This window comes from Symsagittifera roscoffensis, chromosome 1 (assembly GCF_963678635.1).
Source record: "Symsagittifera roscoffensis chromosome 1, txSymRosc1.1, whole genome shotgun sequence".
NCBI lineage: Eukaryota > Metazoa > Xenacoelomorpha > Acoela > Convolutidae > Symsagittifera > Symsagittifera roscoffensis.
In genome coordinates this window covers 41882804-41898854 of record NC_087062.1, presented here as the reverse complement: position 1 = coordinate 41898854, position 16051 = coordinate 41882804, and the positions used below count along the sequence as shown (strand labels likewise).

At 35.3% G+C, this 16051-nt stretch overlaps 2 protein-coding genes across 2 annotated transcripts in view; one reads left to right on the top strand and one right to left on the bottom strand.

The window, feature by feature from the left end:
- LOC134844621 (huntingtin-interacting protein 1-like) overlaps positions 1-16051 on the top strand; it is a 477037-nt gene that overhangs the window by 230571 nt on the left and 230415 nt on the right. The window lies entirely within an intron of this gene.
- On the bottom strand, positions 11962-14186 carry LOC134856741 (U4/U6 small nuclear ribonucleoprotein Prp3-like). Its single transcript, XM_063873016.1, has one exon. The coding sequence runs from the start codon at positions 14167-14169 to the stop codon at positions 12055-12057; it is 2115 nt and encodes a 704-aa protein (XP_063729086.1). The 5' UTR covers positions 14170-14186; the 3' UTR covers positions 11962-12054.

Sequence of the window (16051 nt, the reverse complement as noted above, 5' to 3'; positions counted from 1 at the left end):
TTTTTACACAAAAAAAATATGGCCCTCGAAAAGTTTTTGATTTTTTTGTCGAATTTTTGATTTTTTTATTTTCAAATTTTATCGAAAACTATCATCCGAAAATTGAGACTTCAGGCTAAAAAAAATGAGAAAAACTCCATTGTAAAGCAACAACTTTCAAAAATTCTGACAAAAAAATCATTATTTTGATTTCTTGAACGTTTTTTGATTCTTTTCGATTTTTATCGAAAGTATAGAGCCGAATCTGATATCAAATTATTAATCGAGACAAAAGAAGGCAAGCATCCGTGCATAAACAACTACGCCATAATAATTATAATGAAAATTTCATGTCTTTAAGATAATTTTAGCTTCTCAAAAAAATTCATTCTTTATTTTATTGGAGAAACAAACTGAGGCTTTGGGTGAAGCCCAATTTTAAAGTTTTCAAAACTATCCATCAAGATAACAAATTCAAAAAAATTTAAATAACTACTTTAGCTCTAGATGGGCCCCTAGTTCTTGTTTGTTAAAAAAAGATATTATGAAAAAGAGATAAGGATTTGTGTTTTTTATTGCGCTTGGGAATAGTTTTTCATTAATTTCACAAAGAGGCGAAGCCGAGCTTCGCATCACTTGCGATGCAACTCAAACACAAAAAACACACAAGTCGAAAAATATTTTAGATGTTGAAAAAAACCAGGTAAACCAAAATTTTTGTATGTCTCAAAAAAAAGCAATAGGGATTTACCTCTGGAGGTATTTGTTTGATATTGAATGAAACTGCTATACTGATGCGGCACGAAATATTTCGAAAATTGAACGTTGCCTAAAACATTAGTTGATTCTTTACTAAGATAAGTGAGAAAAGTAAAAGTTTTGAGGTAACCAAGCTCCCCAAAGAGATAGCTAGTTTTAAAGTAAAGCTTTCACCAACCTGTTTTTTCGATTGAACCTATGATATCAAGTTTGGCAGCATAGTTAGCAAGAAAAGTCCAAACAACGGTCAATTCATCAAAAATTTGAAATTTCCGAGAGCCATAGTTTTTTGCTTTAAGAGCATTGCGCGTAGCCGCTTATGCAGAAGGGATTCATTCAACCTGTAATTTCGATTGAAACCAAAAAAACGGTCAAAAAAAATCTGAATTTTGACTTTTTCGAGGACGATAACTTTTGCTACCAGAAAAGTTTTGAGGTAGTCGCATAATCAAATGAGCTTCCTGCAGCCCGTTAATTCAATTTACTCAAAATCTCAAATATGGCAGGATAGTTTTCGAAAATATTCAAAATATTTAAATAACTGTCAAAAATCAGAAAAAAAATTACTATTCCGAGCACCAGAAAAAATTGGTTTCAGAAAAATTTAGGAAAAGTCGCTCAAGTTAATTAGTTTGACATAACCAGTTCTTTGAAATCAACCCAAAATCGCAAATATGGCAAGGTAGTTTTCGAGAACGTTCAAAAACTTAAGAAATTGACTATTTCGAGCGCCAGAAAAATTTGGTGTCAGAAAAATTTGGGAAAAATCGCTCAGGCAAACTAGTTTCCATAAACCAGTTCTTTGAATTCAACCCAAAATCGCAAATATTGCAGGGTAGTTTTCGAGAACTTTCAAAAACTTACGAAAAATTTGATTATCCCGATGACCATAACTTTGAGTAAAAATTTTGTGTGTAGCAGCTCATGCATGGGGATTTTTGAAACCGCTCTATTCATTCAAACTAAAATTTCATGTTTGAGAGGTTTTTTTAAGAAAACGAAAAATCAAAAAAAAGGGTCAAGTATTCCCACACAGGCTTTTTCGAAGGATGTAGACGGAGGACTCAAATGAAAAGAGACTCTAGGGAGTATACAGGCACACTGGGAAGTAGGCGGTTATTCAATTGATACCTCTTTCTGAAAATCAGTGGAAGTTTCCGAGAAAGCTAAAATGTTTGCAATGAATTTCGAAACAATTTTCCATAATGAAAAAAATTCCAAATAACGATTGGTGAACATACAACCAGCTCGAAAAATGCAGAGGAGAGCGTTAAGTTGTGATTCTCTTGAAACAACCCAAAAATAGGTCATTAAGCCGATGTAAAACATTTGATACCTCCAAGCTAATTTGGCCGGGAACGCAAAAAAGTTTGATTTCAATCGAAGCGTAATAATCATTAGTTTCAAAAAATACGTTTTAAAGAGTAGGAATGACCACCCATTCCCCTGAGTGCCTGCATATACGCTTAGAAACTGCCCTACCAAATGTGAGATTTTGGTTCAATCTTAAAAAAAGCTTGAGAAGAAATCCCCTCTATAAACAACTGTGTCCAATTTTTCTTGCAGCAAAGGTTATGGCCCTCATGAAAGTCAATGGTTTGATTACTTTCCGTTTTTGATTTTTTTTACTTTTGAAAACCACCCAGCCTAATCTGATATCAATTTTTTTTGATAAAAAAGGCAATGCTTCATGGAATTCCTTCGTGCATAAATAGCTACGCCTGAGAAATTTTAAGATATATTTATTTTATGGAGAACTTGTAAGATAAGTTTATTTCTTTGAGAAGATCAATTTTCTCATAAAAAATTCCTTCGTAATGATTAGAGAAACAAATTAAGATTTTGGTTGAAGCCTAATTTTTTTATTGGAATTACCCAGCTCATACTGCATCAGACAAAAAATCCAGAAACTATCAAACAGAAACTTCCAGTTTTATTTAGACCCCTTGTTTTAGTTTTGTGAAATTTTATTATCAAAATCTACGTCAATTGTTTTCAAAAAAGGGCACGAATGGACACACGCTCACCCCCCTGTGTGCTTGAATACTCCCCCAGCCTCTTTTCAGTTTTCTCCACTTGTGCAGCTTTGGATCTTTCACAAAATAATCCTGCTACATCTGAGGTGTCGGGTTCAATAGAAAGAACGGACGGTTTGTGGGAAAACTCCACCCATGTTTTATTAAAGCTAGAAATATGGCCCTCGATATACCAAATTTTCAAATTTTTTTAAACAGTTTCTGAATTTTTTTCAATTTTCTTGGAAATCAATCTCCTTAATCTGAACTTTTGAATTTATTCGGAACCAAAAACTGCGGCAAGCTTTTTTCCATAATTGCTGCAACGCAATTTGCAACACAAACAACGTTGCTACTCAGAAAACAACAGTTTTCGATGTTTGGCTGTTTTTTGGAGTTTTGAATTTTGCCTCAAAAACTGACCTGATAAATTTCATATTCTGGGTTCAATCGAACAAACTAGTTCTAGGGAGCTCTCCCGATTAAGTAATTACGCACAATTTAAGAAATTCATGACCGTAAGAAAAGTTTCAATTTTTTGATATTTTTTTCTTAAAAACAATTCAGACAAATCTGATATCAAAGGTTAAATTGAAAAATCAGATTGTGGGAAATCTGTTCGCGTGAGCGGCTACGCTTCTGTTTTTTTAAAGAAAACAAGTTATGGCATTCGGAAGGAACCAACGTTCGACTGTTTTTCGGAAACTTATCGACTTTCCTCGGAAACTACGCGGCCAATTCTCAGATTTATTGGTCAAACAAATACATAGATTATAATCTTCTTGCTGCCTCAACAATGGGTAAAGTCATGTTTGTTACCGTTTTTTTAAGCACTTTACTTTTCGCAAAAACTACCTGACAGTTTCCGAGGTTAAGGGTTTGATCGAAGACTCAGGTTGCAGAAGTTTATTCTTCAGAAGCGGTGAATAAAGAAATTTGGTGAAATAATGTTACATCCTTGGGCAAAGTGCGGTTTCTGAAAATTCTTGAAAAACACCCCAACAAATCTGAGATGAGATTTTGAGTTCAATCGAAAAAACAGGTTATGTGGATCTTCTTTGCATAGTTGGATCCATTTTACAAGTTAAATCGATAAATACAAGTTTTGGATATCTTTCCGGCAAAATCAACTACCCTTTAAATTTTATAGATAAACTGTTGAGAACTGAGGACAATGCAAGTTTTTGAGATTACTTTCAAGATTTCGATTGTTTGTTGGAATATTCTTCTTTCTCAAAAACGCTCCCCAGTTTCTGAAAGTAAGTGTTTTTTTTTTCAAAAACAGTGAAAAGCTCTTCCCTGCGTAAACGCTTACATCCGTTTTGTATTTAATTCCTAGGAAAAATCCATTTTTCGACATTTTGATTGTTTAAGAAGCATTTTCCATTTGTTCTGAAAACTATCCTGCTGATTTTGATTTTAATTTTAAAAGTTGAGTAGCAGGCGTCGCTCCTACAATAGCGGCTAATCCTGTATTTTACAATTGATACCACTTAAGTTTTGCTTAAAAGCCAGTTTTTGAAATTTTATAAGTTTCATCGCATTTCATCCCGCATCAGTACAACACATTCTAAGAACTATCAAACAGATACATCCAGGTTTAGCTGGGCCCCTAGTTTTTTTGACTGATTTTCAGTTTGCCAATTTAATAACTGCCATTTTTTGCGAAGTTTTTTTTACTGTCAGACATTTCATGCATCATCAATATTCTGCTGTTTGCACTAAAATTATTCAAAATGTTTTCTCAAAAACCAGTTCTAAATTGTCCTTAAGATTGGAATAGACAAAAGTTTTGATCATTTCGTAAATATGAGATTGCGAGTTCAATCAAATCAAATCCCTTAGTCTTTATTTTAGTATCAGATTTCTGGATGCAGAGCAAAAATTGGTCTGAATAATGTCCCCATCTCAGACTAACTGGCTGCAAGTGGTTGAGAGCAGCAGAGGAAGTCTAATTTGGTACATTAGTTTATAAACTTTTAAGCCAATGGGTTCATTGATGCTTTATAAGTTGATTAATGTTTTCGCTTTTCCTGTAATGTTAAAAGTAGTCAATTTAATTTTGTAATTTTTCTTTAAACTTTTATGGTTCACATGATCTGCTGTTCAAAGGCTTTCAACAAATTTTGCGGCATGTAGAGAAGTGCAAAAAGTTGCAACAGACAAAATTAATTATAAAGACCAAATGACCTACTAGAGACAAACTTTGCATGCAAAACCTCAAGTTTCAGACGGAAAATACGTCTCAAGGTCAAGAGAAAGTCAAATTTGCCTACTAAAGTTGCAGCTTGCTCTTTTTAATTATTTTGTGCTCTAATTTCTTGCTACTTATTATATGACCCAAATGTGATCTGCAGACAAGATTGACATTACATTATGCCAGTTTTGAACATTGGTCTTGTAAATTTTTCATCTAAAACTAGCAAGCTTGCCAATCGCAAGTAAGGGCTTACAGTTTATGCTCAGGAAGTGAAATAGCAATTTCATGAACAACTCAAGACGGCAAAATTTTGAATAAGATCCATTTTTCTCATTTTACTTTTTCTTTCAGAGCTGGTGATCTTTTCTTTTGAAAACTTAAAAGTTCAGAAACGTCGCTGACACACACTGGATCAAAATCCTTTAATGAGATACAATTCAATGTTCCCGCTTCCCTTATTAGTTTGCCGCAAACATCAGTTCAGTTTGAGTGTTGTGAGGATATTCCTGACCTCATCATTTAACACATCTTTAAGGTCAATCCTCATATGTAGTAGAAGAGAACCTTGTATCGAGATCAAAATCTATCGCCTATTGAGTTCCACAAGGGTTCTCATAAAGGATATGGCCAAATGTTTGTAGTGTGAATTAAAAAATCACCCTCAGGCCGATGATTGCAGCCTCTCTTACTACAAAAAAAAAGAAAAAGACGCAAAAACAAATGCCTATAAAGTGCTAAGACTTCGCTGATTGATAACAAGTTAACTCTTAACCAGGATAAACAGTCGGACCAAAATCAACCCAAATGATTAATCAAGATGTAGAAACGCTCCCAAAAAATTTCAGAATCTTATCTGGATGAAAAAAATGGTTTACAGTTGCATATTCCGAACAATCAAAAAGAACTCAAAACCAATTGCTTATCACTTACAAAACATATTCAACCAATATATCAATATGCTCTGCTGATCTATGGAAATGCTTATGAAACAGAATGAGAAACTGAAAAACATGAACTAATTCTTCAAAATTTGTATAAAAAAAAGCAGAAAGAAGTAAAATTTTCTATTATTTCGCGGGGAGTAGCTTGCCTATGAATTATATAAGTTATAAGGAGGCAGCACCCATGCTTACTATTCAAGGAAATAATCAGTGATCAATAACTCAAATAACGAAAATAAATTCAGGCTACGAAACAGAAAAACTGACGAGCTACATGAGAAACTCAAAAATAATGTTCGTTCACTATTTAATAACTTCTATGCAGACAAAAAATTAATCGAGGACTTAAGGAATTGTCAAAACAATCTTCATAATTCAACTCTTTAAGGTAAACTTTTTGGCATTCAGGAATTCAGCTGTACTCTTTGTTGTTTGCTCATGAAGACACCACTCGATAGGCAGCTAACTGGGCCTTTTTGGTATTCTTCTAAGATGAGATCTTTTTACAGCAATGAATTGTGTAAATAAGAATCTGGTCTGCTCCTCTCTTTGAAAACCAATTTTTATTAAAGGAAGTGCATAAAAAATTCTCAATTCTGATTGGTTCAACTAGATTTGAACCCATTCGCTCATCGCCAGTCAATTTGGAATAACTTTTGAGCCGGATTAATTCATCACATGTTTGAAATATCACTCATTCACTACTCTACAAAAATGTTTAAAAATATAAAGCAGCAAAATCATGAGCCATTACTTCAAGAGAAAAGTTGTCGCACATTTATTTCTGCTAATGACTTTCAAATGGATAAAAAGGTTCAGTATCTTTTTGTTATCACGGGCCAAAAAATTACTGGAAGGAAAATGGCGTAAAGTGGATTTCACAATATTTTTAAAGCGCACCATTCTCTCCCCCTCCCTAAGTTGAAAAACAATCAAAACTTTTGCAAAGATAAAGGTGATTGCAACATTCGCCCTACTTCCACAGAAAAAAGCCAGGCGTTTCGTTCTGACCACGAAGTGTGAAGGAACAATGTCGTTCAGTATATCTTTTTTCGCCCGATTTCAAGCACTACAGGGAAAACTCAAATACGCTCTCGCAATTGTAATTATTTTGAACTCATCAATCAATACTTTCACATACCATTAAAATCCGTCAGAAACTCATCTAGAGTCTTAACAGGAAGCATACCTTTCTTAAATCGAGCAAAAAATTCTCTCACTTCGCTGAAGACCGAACTATTACCCTGAAGACAAATCTCAACGAGTATTGCTGAAATAACAATTGGGTCTTTTTACTTATTCCGCCCAAAAGTCAATATTTCAACATTAGCCAATCAAGTTTCAATACCATCTCAAAATGTTTCGTTCACAATATTAAGTCGAAAAATAAATGAGCCGAATTGGCCTAAAATGAACAATGTTTGGTAAATTACTGAAAATTAGTTCAAATACGCTCCAGAGTTTAACCTAGGTTAGAAAAACTCAAATAACAGTTCCAGAGAAGAAAATGACCACTTTCGTATCTGCTCAAAATTCGGCCGTTAGTAGTCGGTCGATCAGAGCTATAAAAATTTTGTCTCAGCATTTATACAATGAATATTGCAAAACTTTTGCAAAGATAAAGGTGATTGCAACATTTGTCCTACTTCCACAGAAAAAAGCCAGGCGTTTCGTTCTGACCACGAAGTGTGAAGGAACAATGTCGTTCCATATGTTTTTTTCGCCGGATTTCAAGCACAACAGGGAAAACTCGTAGGGAACAAGTGAGGTATTATATCAAAGCCCTATTACTCGTTATTCCGATTTCGAATAAAAGTATCGAAATTTGTTCCCAGTGTCAAGAACAATTGGTTTGAATTATCAGATTTTAGACTAATTTACATAGAACATTGGAGAGTTACATGGGCAAACTCTCGTGATATCTATTGTACGGTCTACTTCAAATTAGCAATAATTATTTCAGCTTCGCAGTTTACTATACTATCAAATTTTTTCTCCCGAAGAAAATATACTAAAACAAAAAACTTCAGAAATTCCAAAAAAAATTTTGATTTTTTTTTCACAATTTTTAAATTAGATTATTGTGGTCAAAATCCTGTGTTCTCATTGCAATACAACCGTTTCCACAGAGGCGAAGCAGAGCTTCGCATCACTTGCGTAAAACACAACAATAACTTATAAAAAGAAAAATGATGAAAAAACTAGGTCAACCCAAATTTTCATGTCTCGGTAAAATTTAATTCTAGACAATCAAGCAAAAAATTGAATATTAAATCAGCAACGGAACGATTAACAAAAATTAACGAAGCGGAAACAAAGCCGACAATTTTTGAGCAGACACTGGATAATTGGGGAAAAAATGATTTTGTCCGCCCTGAAACTAAAATGAACAACACTTGCAACTTAAATTAAAATTGCTTACAGCACAAGAAAAATCCGTGATGGGATGTGGCAACTATGCTGACAAAACTTGAGCAGACAAACTATAGTCCGAAAATTCAATTTTCACCGGTGAAAAATTCCAATTTCATACATGCTTAAAAAAACAAGGTCCGGCACTCGAACCCCAGAGCTTTGGGTTCAAAGGCGACCACGTTACTTATGTGCCAAGTGGGAACGAGCCCGTTAAGTTTCAATAATAAAGCAAGTAAGAAATGCAAATAAGATTTAAAGAACGGGAAAAACGTCTAGTTCCCGATAACAAGACACTTGCTCTCGCAATTGTAATTATTTTGAATTCATCAATCAATACTTTCACGTACCATTAAAATCCGTCAGAAACTCATCTAGAGTCTTAACAGTAAGCATACATTTCTTAAATCGAGCAAAATATTCTGTCACTTCGCTGAAGACCGAACTATTACCCTGAAGACAAACCTCAACGAGTATTGCTGAAATAACAATTGGGTCTTTTTACTTATTCCGCCCAAAAGTCAATATTTCAACAGTAGCCAATCAAGTTTCAATACCATCTCAAAATGTTTCGTTCACAATATTAAGTCGAAAAATAAATGAGCCGAATTGGCCTAAAATGAACAATGTTTGGTAAATTACTGAAAATTAGTTCAAATACGCTCCAGAGTTTAACCTAGGTTAGAAAAACTCAAATAACAGTTCCAGAGAAGAAAATGACCACTTTCGTATCTGCTCAAAATTCGGCCGTTAGTAGTCGGTCGATCAGAGCTATAAAAATTTTGTCTCAGCATTTATACAATGAATATTGCAAAACTTTTGCAAAGATAAAGGTGATTGCAACATTTGTCCTACTTCCACAGAAAAAAGCCAGGCGTTTCGTTCTGACCACGAAGTGTGAAGGAACAATGTCGTTCCATATGTTTTTTTCGCCGGATTTCAAGCACAACAGGGAAAACTCGTAGGGAACAAGTGAGGTATTATATCAAAGCCCTATTACTCGTTATTCCGATTTCGAATAAAAGTATCGAAATTTGTTCCCAGTGTCAAGAACAATTGGTTTGAATTATCAGATTTTAGACTAATTTACATAGAACATTGGAGAGTTACATGGGCAAACTCTCGTGATATCTATTGTACGGTCTACTTCAAATTAGCAATAATTATTTCAGCTTCGCAGTTTACTATACTATCAAATTTTTTCTCCCGAAGAAAATATACTAAAACAAAAAACTTCAGAAATTCCAAAAAAAATTTTGATTTTTTTTTCACAATTTTTAAATTAGATTATTGTGGTCAAAATCCTGTGTTCTCATTGCAATACAACCGTTTCCACAGAGGCGAAGCAGAGCTTCGCATCACTTGCGTAAAACACAACAATAACTTATAAAAAGAAAAATGATGAAAAAACTAGGTCAACCCAAATTTTCATGTCTCGGTAAAATTTAATTCTAGACAATCAAGCAAAAAATTGAATATTAAATCAGCAACGGAACGATTAACAAAAATTAACGAAGCGGAAACAAAGCCGACAATTTTTGAGCAGACACTGGATAATTGGGGAAAAAATGATTTTGTCCGCCCTGAAACTAAAATGAACAACACTTGCAACTTAAATTAAAATTGCTTACAGCACAAGAAAAATCCGTGATGGGATGTGGCAACTATGCTGACAAAACTTGAGCAGACAAACTATAGTCCGAAAATTCAATTTTCACCGGTGAAAAATTCCAATTTCATACATGCTTAAAAAAACAAGGTCCGGCACTCGAACCCCAGAGCTTTGGGTTCAAAGGCGACCACGTTACTTATGTGCCAAGTGGGAACGAGCCCGTTAAGTTTCAATAATAAAGCAAGTAAGAAATGCAAATAAGATTTAAAGAACGGGAAAAACGTCTAGTTCCCGATAACAAGACACTTGCTCTCGCAATTGTAATTATTTTGAATTCATCAATCAATACTTTCACGTACCATTAAAATCCGTCAGAAACTCATCTAGAGTCTTAACAGTAAGCATACATTTCTTAAATCGAGCAAAATATTCTGTCACTTCGCTGAAGACCGAACTATTACCCTGAAGACAAACCTCAACGAGTATTGCTGAAATAACAATTGGGTCTTTTTACTTATTCCGCCCAAAAGTCAATATTTCAACAGTAGCCAATCAAGTTTCAATACCATCTCAAAATGTTTCGTTCACAATATTAAGTCGAAAAATAAATGAGCCGAATTGGCCTAAAATGAACAATGTTTGGTAAATTACTGAAAATTAGTTCAAATACGCTCCAGAGTTTAACCTAGGTTAGAAAAAACTCAAATAACAGTTCCAGAGAAGAAAATGACCATTTTCGAATCTGCTCGAAATTCGGCCATTAGGAGTCGGTCAATCAGAGCTATAAAAATTTTGTCTCGGCATTTATACAATGAATATTGCAAAACCGCTAAATTTTGAAATTTGGGCGGAATAGTAAAAAATACCCTGACAATTTTAGCAGCTTGAAAACTATATATTTTGTTATCAAAACACTGCTTTCAACTTTGTCACGCTGAAGAAAAAAGGGTTATTGAAATTCAAGCTTCAAATTCATTAGGTGAAGTTTTTAAAAATTATTACGCTGATTGAAAATCCTTAGCTTTGAAACGGAAATATTACTAATTTCCCTTGTAATCATAGCATCATCTATCGCGACATTTAGTTTTCAGCAGATGTTTCTAAATAGTTTTAAAAATATGAGTGTGATTCTGAGATGTGCACCCAGTTTCAAACGTTTTCATATTCTTAGAGTTGAAGTAGCAGAATTGAATTGCCAGATGCTTGCATTTCAATCAAAGCATGGATGATGTTTAAGGCCTAAACACCGCAATCCATTTCCGATAATAACGGGAAAATTTCATATGCCGAGAAAAAATCAAAAGTGAAACTCGGATATGGTAGAATTGTATTGGATGGAGGAGCAATAAGCAGAATGGTCGAAGAGCAGAAGTGGTCTAAGAGCAGAAATATGTAAAATAGTGACTTTTTGATAAAAACCGAAGTTATTGATAAAAATATTGATAAAAACCGAGGTACAGTAAGTGGCTAATTCTAACAGTAAGCATTTTTATTTCTCTAAAGTGCTATCGAAACTGGCCTAGTTAGACAGCGGGTACGAATCATCCGGTTACCAACCCCAAGGCGTAGTTTCAAATCCCGTATTGGCCCTTGTTTTTAGAAAACAGGCGGGACCAATCATCTAAACAAGTTTTGTCACGGGACCAAACAAGTAAACTAGTACCAATATATGTATATTTTGATCATTTCATTGGTAGCAGTGGCGTGCGCTGAAATTTTTCTATGGGGGCCGCAGGCAAAATTCTCAAGAAACGGGCCAAAAAAAGCGTTTTTAGGCAGTTTTTGGAACTTTTTGACCGAAATTGCTTTTTCGGCGCGCGCTCCCCACTCAAAATTATTCATATTGGCGCCAAAGGCGCCTTTCGAAAGATTTTGAGGTTGGTTAGCAAAAAATAGATGTAAAATTTGCTAGTAGTGGCGACTCGGTTTATCGATTAGCACGTATGATTCAATATTTGTCGGTTTTTCTGTTCTTGGTCCCTTTCTTCTCTTGGACCAATTGGATAATAGTGGTCACGTGCACGTCTATAGCCAAATGAAATGTTTGAATAAAACTAAACTCAAGAATTTCACTGCTTAGTCATCAGTATACAAGACATTTTAACAAATATTAAAGATAGTTTCTTTTTTCTTAGTTCACGAGTCACTGCTGTCTAAAACAGCCTCCGCGTGTGCTAAATCCCAATAGTGTTCCACATTCAGTCTTTTCAAGTATTCTCTAACCAGACTAACGCTCTGGAACATCTTCGGCTTCAGCTGTGGAAAAGATCTGTACTTCACCACTCCTTCCCAAACTAAGTCACACTTGTTAGTTTTCAAAGCTTCGGATGTTTTCTCATCATTGGTCAACATTGACCTTTTCTTTAGATCTTCCTTCCAGTGGATCCTTCGCAACATTAAGTTTTTAAACTTCTTCTGTTGTTTAGGTCCCCCTTCAACTATAATAACAGCGATATCTTCTGTAATTAAAGAAACACCTGTCATCAAATATTGCTTCGCATTTTCAACAACTTTGAACTTATGAGATGGATTAAATAATGTCTTCAGCCTGTAAACTGCAACGTTGACTCCTGTAGTGATATCTTCTTTAAGTTTATCCATCTTTTTCTTACGTCGTTGCTCGTTCGTCAACTTCCGAGAAGCATTGGCCAGCTCGTGTGCTTTCTGTCGTTTTGCCATCTGTGCTTTGACATGAGCCTCTACTTTTGTGGGATCCTGAATGGCATCATTACCCAAAACTCTCATCAAATTGGAAATCTTAACTTTGGGTTCAGGTGGTGGAAGGAGACCCAGTCTTATTTTCTCTGTTTTCTCTTTTTCCTCCTCTCTTCTTCTCTGCCTTCTGAACTTTTTCTGCTCTTTTTTGGTCAAATGAAGTTTCAAAGGCTTGATTTCCGTATCATCATCAGGTGACTTGACTTGGGTAGGATGTTCCACCAAGTGCGATATGGTATTATACTTCTCAACTTTGCCTTGTTTATTCAAATTTCCCTGTCGCCTGCAATCTTCATACGTATTATTAGGCAGCAAAACTCCGTCCCACCATTCTACCTGAGGCAATACACCTTCTTTGTGTTCGACCTTTGGCTGAACAAGTGCCAATTTAACAGCCGCTTGGATTCCAGTTCTTTTTGCGGCTTCACTGATTTCTCCATGAAGTTTATCTAATTGCGCCTTCATTTTGATTTTCTTTGCCATTGTTTCGAACTTACCCGGTTCGTGGAATTTAAAATTTCTTCTCGGCTGCCGTATCGAGGGTTTCAAATCTACTCTCGGGTCAAAATGAACCGACGCCTCTGGTTTGCTATCTGAAGAGTCTTTCTTGATCATAGAAGTTGAGAGAAGCTGTTTGAATTCCTCGTGTTTCTTCGCTCTGATGTTCGCTTTTAGCGTTGGCATTCTAGGAGTCAGTGCCAACTTTTCTCCAGTTTGGGCATTTACAGTTTGACCCTCGTCGTCCAAGACCAGAGGACCCGGCATCTGTTCTTTTGGTTTGAGCTGGTCTATCAAAGGCATGGCCGACTGAGCTCCTCCCAGAAAAGCCGGTGTTTGAATTCCCGGAAAAATTGGCGTTGCCAGACCTTTGGTTGTTGAAAGAAAACCACCTGGTGTTGCCAAACCGGAGGTTACCGACGGAGCACTTCCAATAGGAACTGAAGGTGTGATCAAACCTGAACCTAACGCTGAGTTGATTCGACTTCGCAACTCGGCTGCTCGATTAGCCAAGGCATTTGTCGGATCACTCACTGCAGGTTTTGTCTCAGTGGGTGCAACCGAAGACGTTCCTGGAATTGTAGGTCCAATTTTCTGCTTCTTTTCCTCCAGCCATTTTTTGGCGTCACTCATCATTCGTTGAATTTCATCCGGCGTCAGACGCTTCGGCATTGAGTTATCTTCTGCGACTGCTGCACCATTCGATGCTGCTACCCGACTTCGTTTCGGGTCCGCATTGTTGTTGTCAGATACATCGCTGTCATTTGTCGAATCTGCTCGCGCTCTTTTAGCCGTCTGCGCCGCACCTGTTACAGAGTTATCTAGATTGTTCTGTTCTTGTTGTTGAAGCTTAGAAAATACCTTTTCTACTAACTTCGTGGCAGATTTGTCATCTAGTTTGGGCTGCAATCTGCTTATTATGTCATCTTTCTCGTATCTGAGTTTGATGCCAGACACCACCCGGTCAACAACTGACTCATCTATGTTTCCCAACACCCTCTTGCATTGTTTCTCAACTACATGACGAGTATTACTCATTTCAAAATCTGAAAACACAAACTGAGCAACTAAGTAGTACAAAATAAAGACTTTCAAAAATAACACTCCTCAAATAAACTTTTCATGATTTATCAATGTTACAAAAATAAGGCTTAATTAAGAACAATTGTTTCATTCATAGTTCTTATGATTTCTTCAAATTTGACATCCATTTTGCAACGAAATAATGCTTCAATCTAATGGATTTCTCTCATAGAACAAAACACGCGATTGCTTTAACATAACAGGTTTCCTCTTTTTTCGCATCCCTTTGTAAACTTACGATACTGGTTTTTCAAAATTGATATTTCTAAGAAATTTATGAACACAAAGAGATGTCCATTTAGTTTGAAGAAAAAAAATCAAATTTTAATCAAAATGCTGATAAATAAATTTAAAACTTACAATTCAAAAATTGGTATAAAAATCTTTTCATGTTTACAAAAGAGTTAGATTTTTCATTTTTGATGACTCTTCAAAATTTTACCACCATGAAATTCCAATTTTAACCAGGGGCGGATCTAAGATTTTTTTCGAGGGGGTGGGACGGATTTTCAAAACAATTTCGAAAATTGTCGACCTTTTTTTGAACCAAATTGATTTTCTGAGCTCTCCAAAATAGGGTCACTATAAAGACCCTATTTTGGCCAAATCCCCTCTCAATGCTCCCCTCGCAAAATTAGTATATATTGGCGAAAATTTTTGAAGAAACCACGAGTAAAAAAAACTTCAAAATGTTGTCTGGAAAAATGTTCTACTTGCGGAAAACGCGTCCAGAAACACATTCGAGCCCGTTTACTGAAAAGTCAAAAACAATTTTCGAGCGAAAAAAAAATTTTTTGCCATGAAAAACTTTGAACTATAAATTCTCTTCTGAGATTTTCAACGTTTTGTGCAATCCGGAGGAAAACATATAAAATATGGTTCCCAATAACGACCCAAAATTTGGTTAGTAAGCCGATAAAATACAAGCCGAAATCATTTAGGCCGAAAAAAATTTTCAGCAAAAAAACATCAAAAAAGGAAAATTTACGAAGCCAAGGCTTGTAGAATTACAAATTGTAGCAGCAAATGAAAACATAGAAAAGCAGCTACAATGAAAACCAAATAAGCAACTACAATGAAAACTGCCTACAGTAAAAAATCTAAGATGTGGCAACTAAGCCGACGAAACATAAAAAGCAGACAAATAATTAGCCGATAATTGTTTTGAAACGGAACGTTTCCCGTTTGAAAAAATAGAAATAGGCCCTGCTCAGACTCGAACCCAGGACCTTTGTCGCGTCAGCCGTATTCATTACCTCCAGACTAAGTGTACCAGAGGCGCTTAATAATTTGATACCATGATGAGCCAACTGATTCTGTTAAACACGTTGATAACACGTCTATATTCCGATTATTCATTTATATTGGGGTTCTTTTCCAGTTCCCCCTTTCAAATTCAACAAACATAAAACTCGGTATTTTGAAAGGGGGGAACTGGAAAAGAGCCTATATTGCCAAACCTGAAGATTGATTGAGTTGAAATTTTTGTAAATTGACTGCAGTAAAAATCTACTTCAACTCTGAAGTCAAAACTCGAAGTTCGAAAACGCAGTATTTTACGAGATATGACATAATTAAAATTTTCGAATTAAAGGTTAAAGTGTTTTGTTTGTCTAAAATTAGGTTGTTTGTAGCCAAATCTTGTAGAGAAAGAAAAACTAAACAACTAACGCAGATATCCCAAAGCCTATCTGATTGATTTCTGATTTTTTTCCCTTTAATACAAAAATGAACTACAAGAAATTGTTTTTCAGTATCGGTAACCTAATGTTTTAGATGCGTTCTCCGTTAAATTGTTTCTATTGTTAAGTCACAATATTCATGGTTCACAAAAATC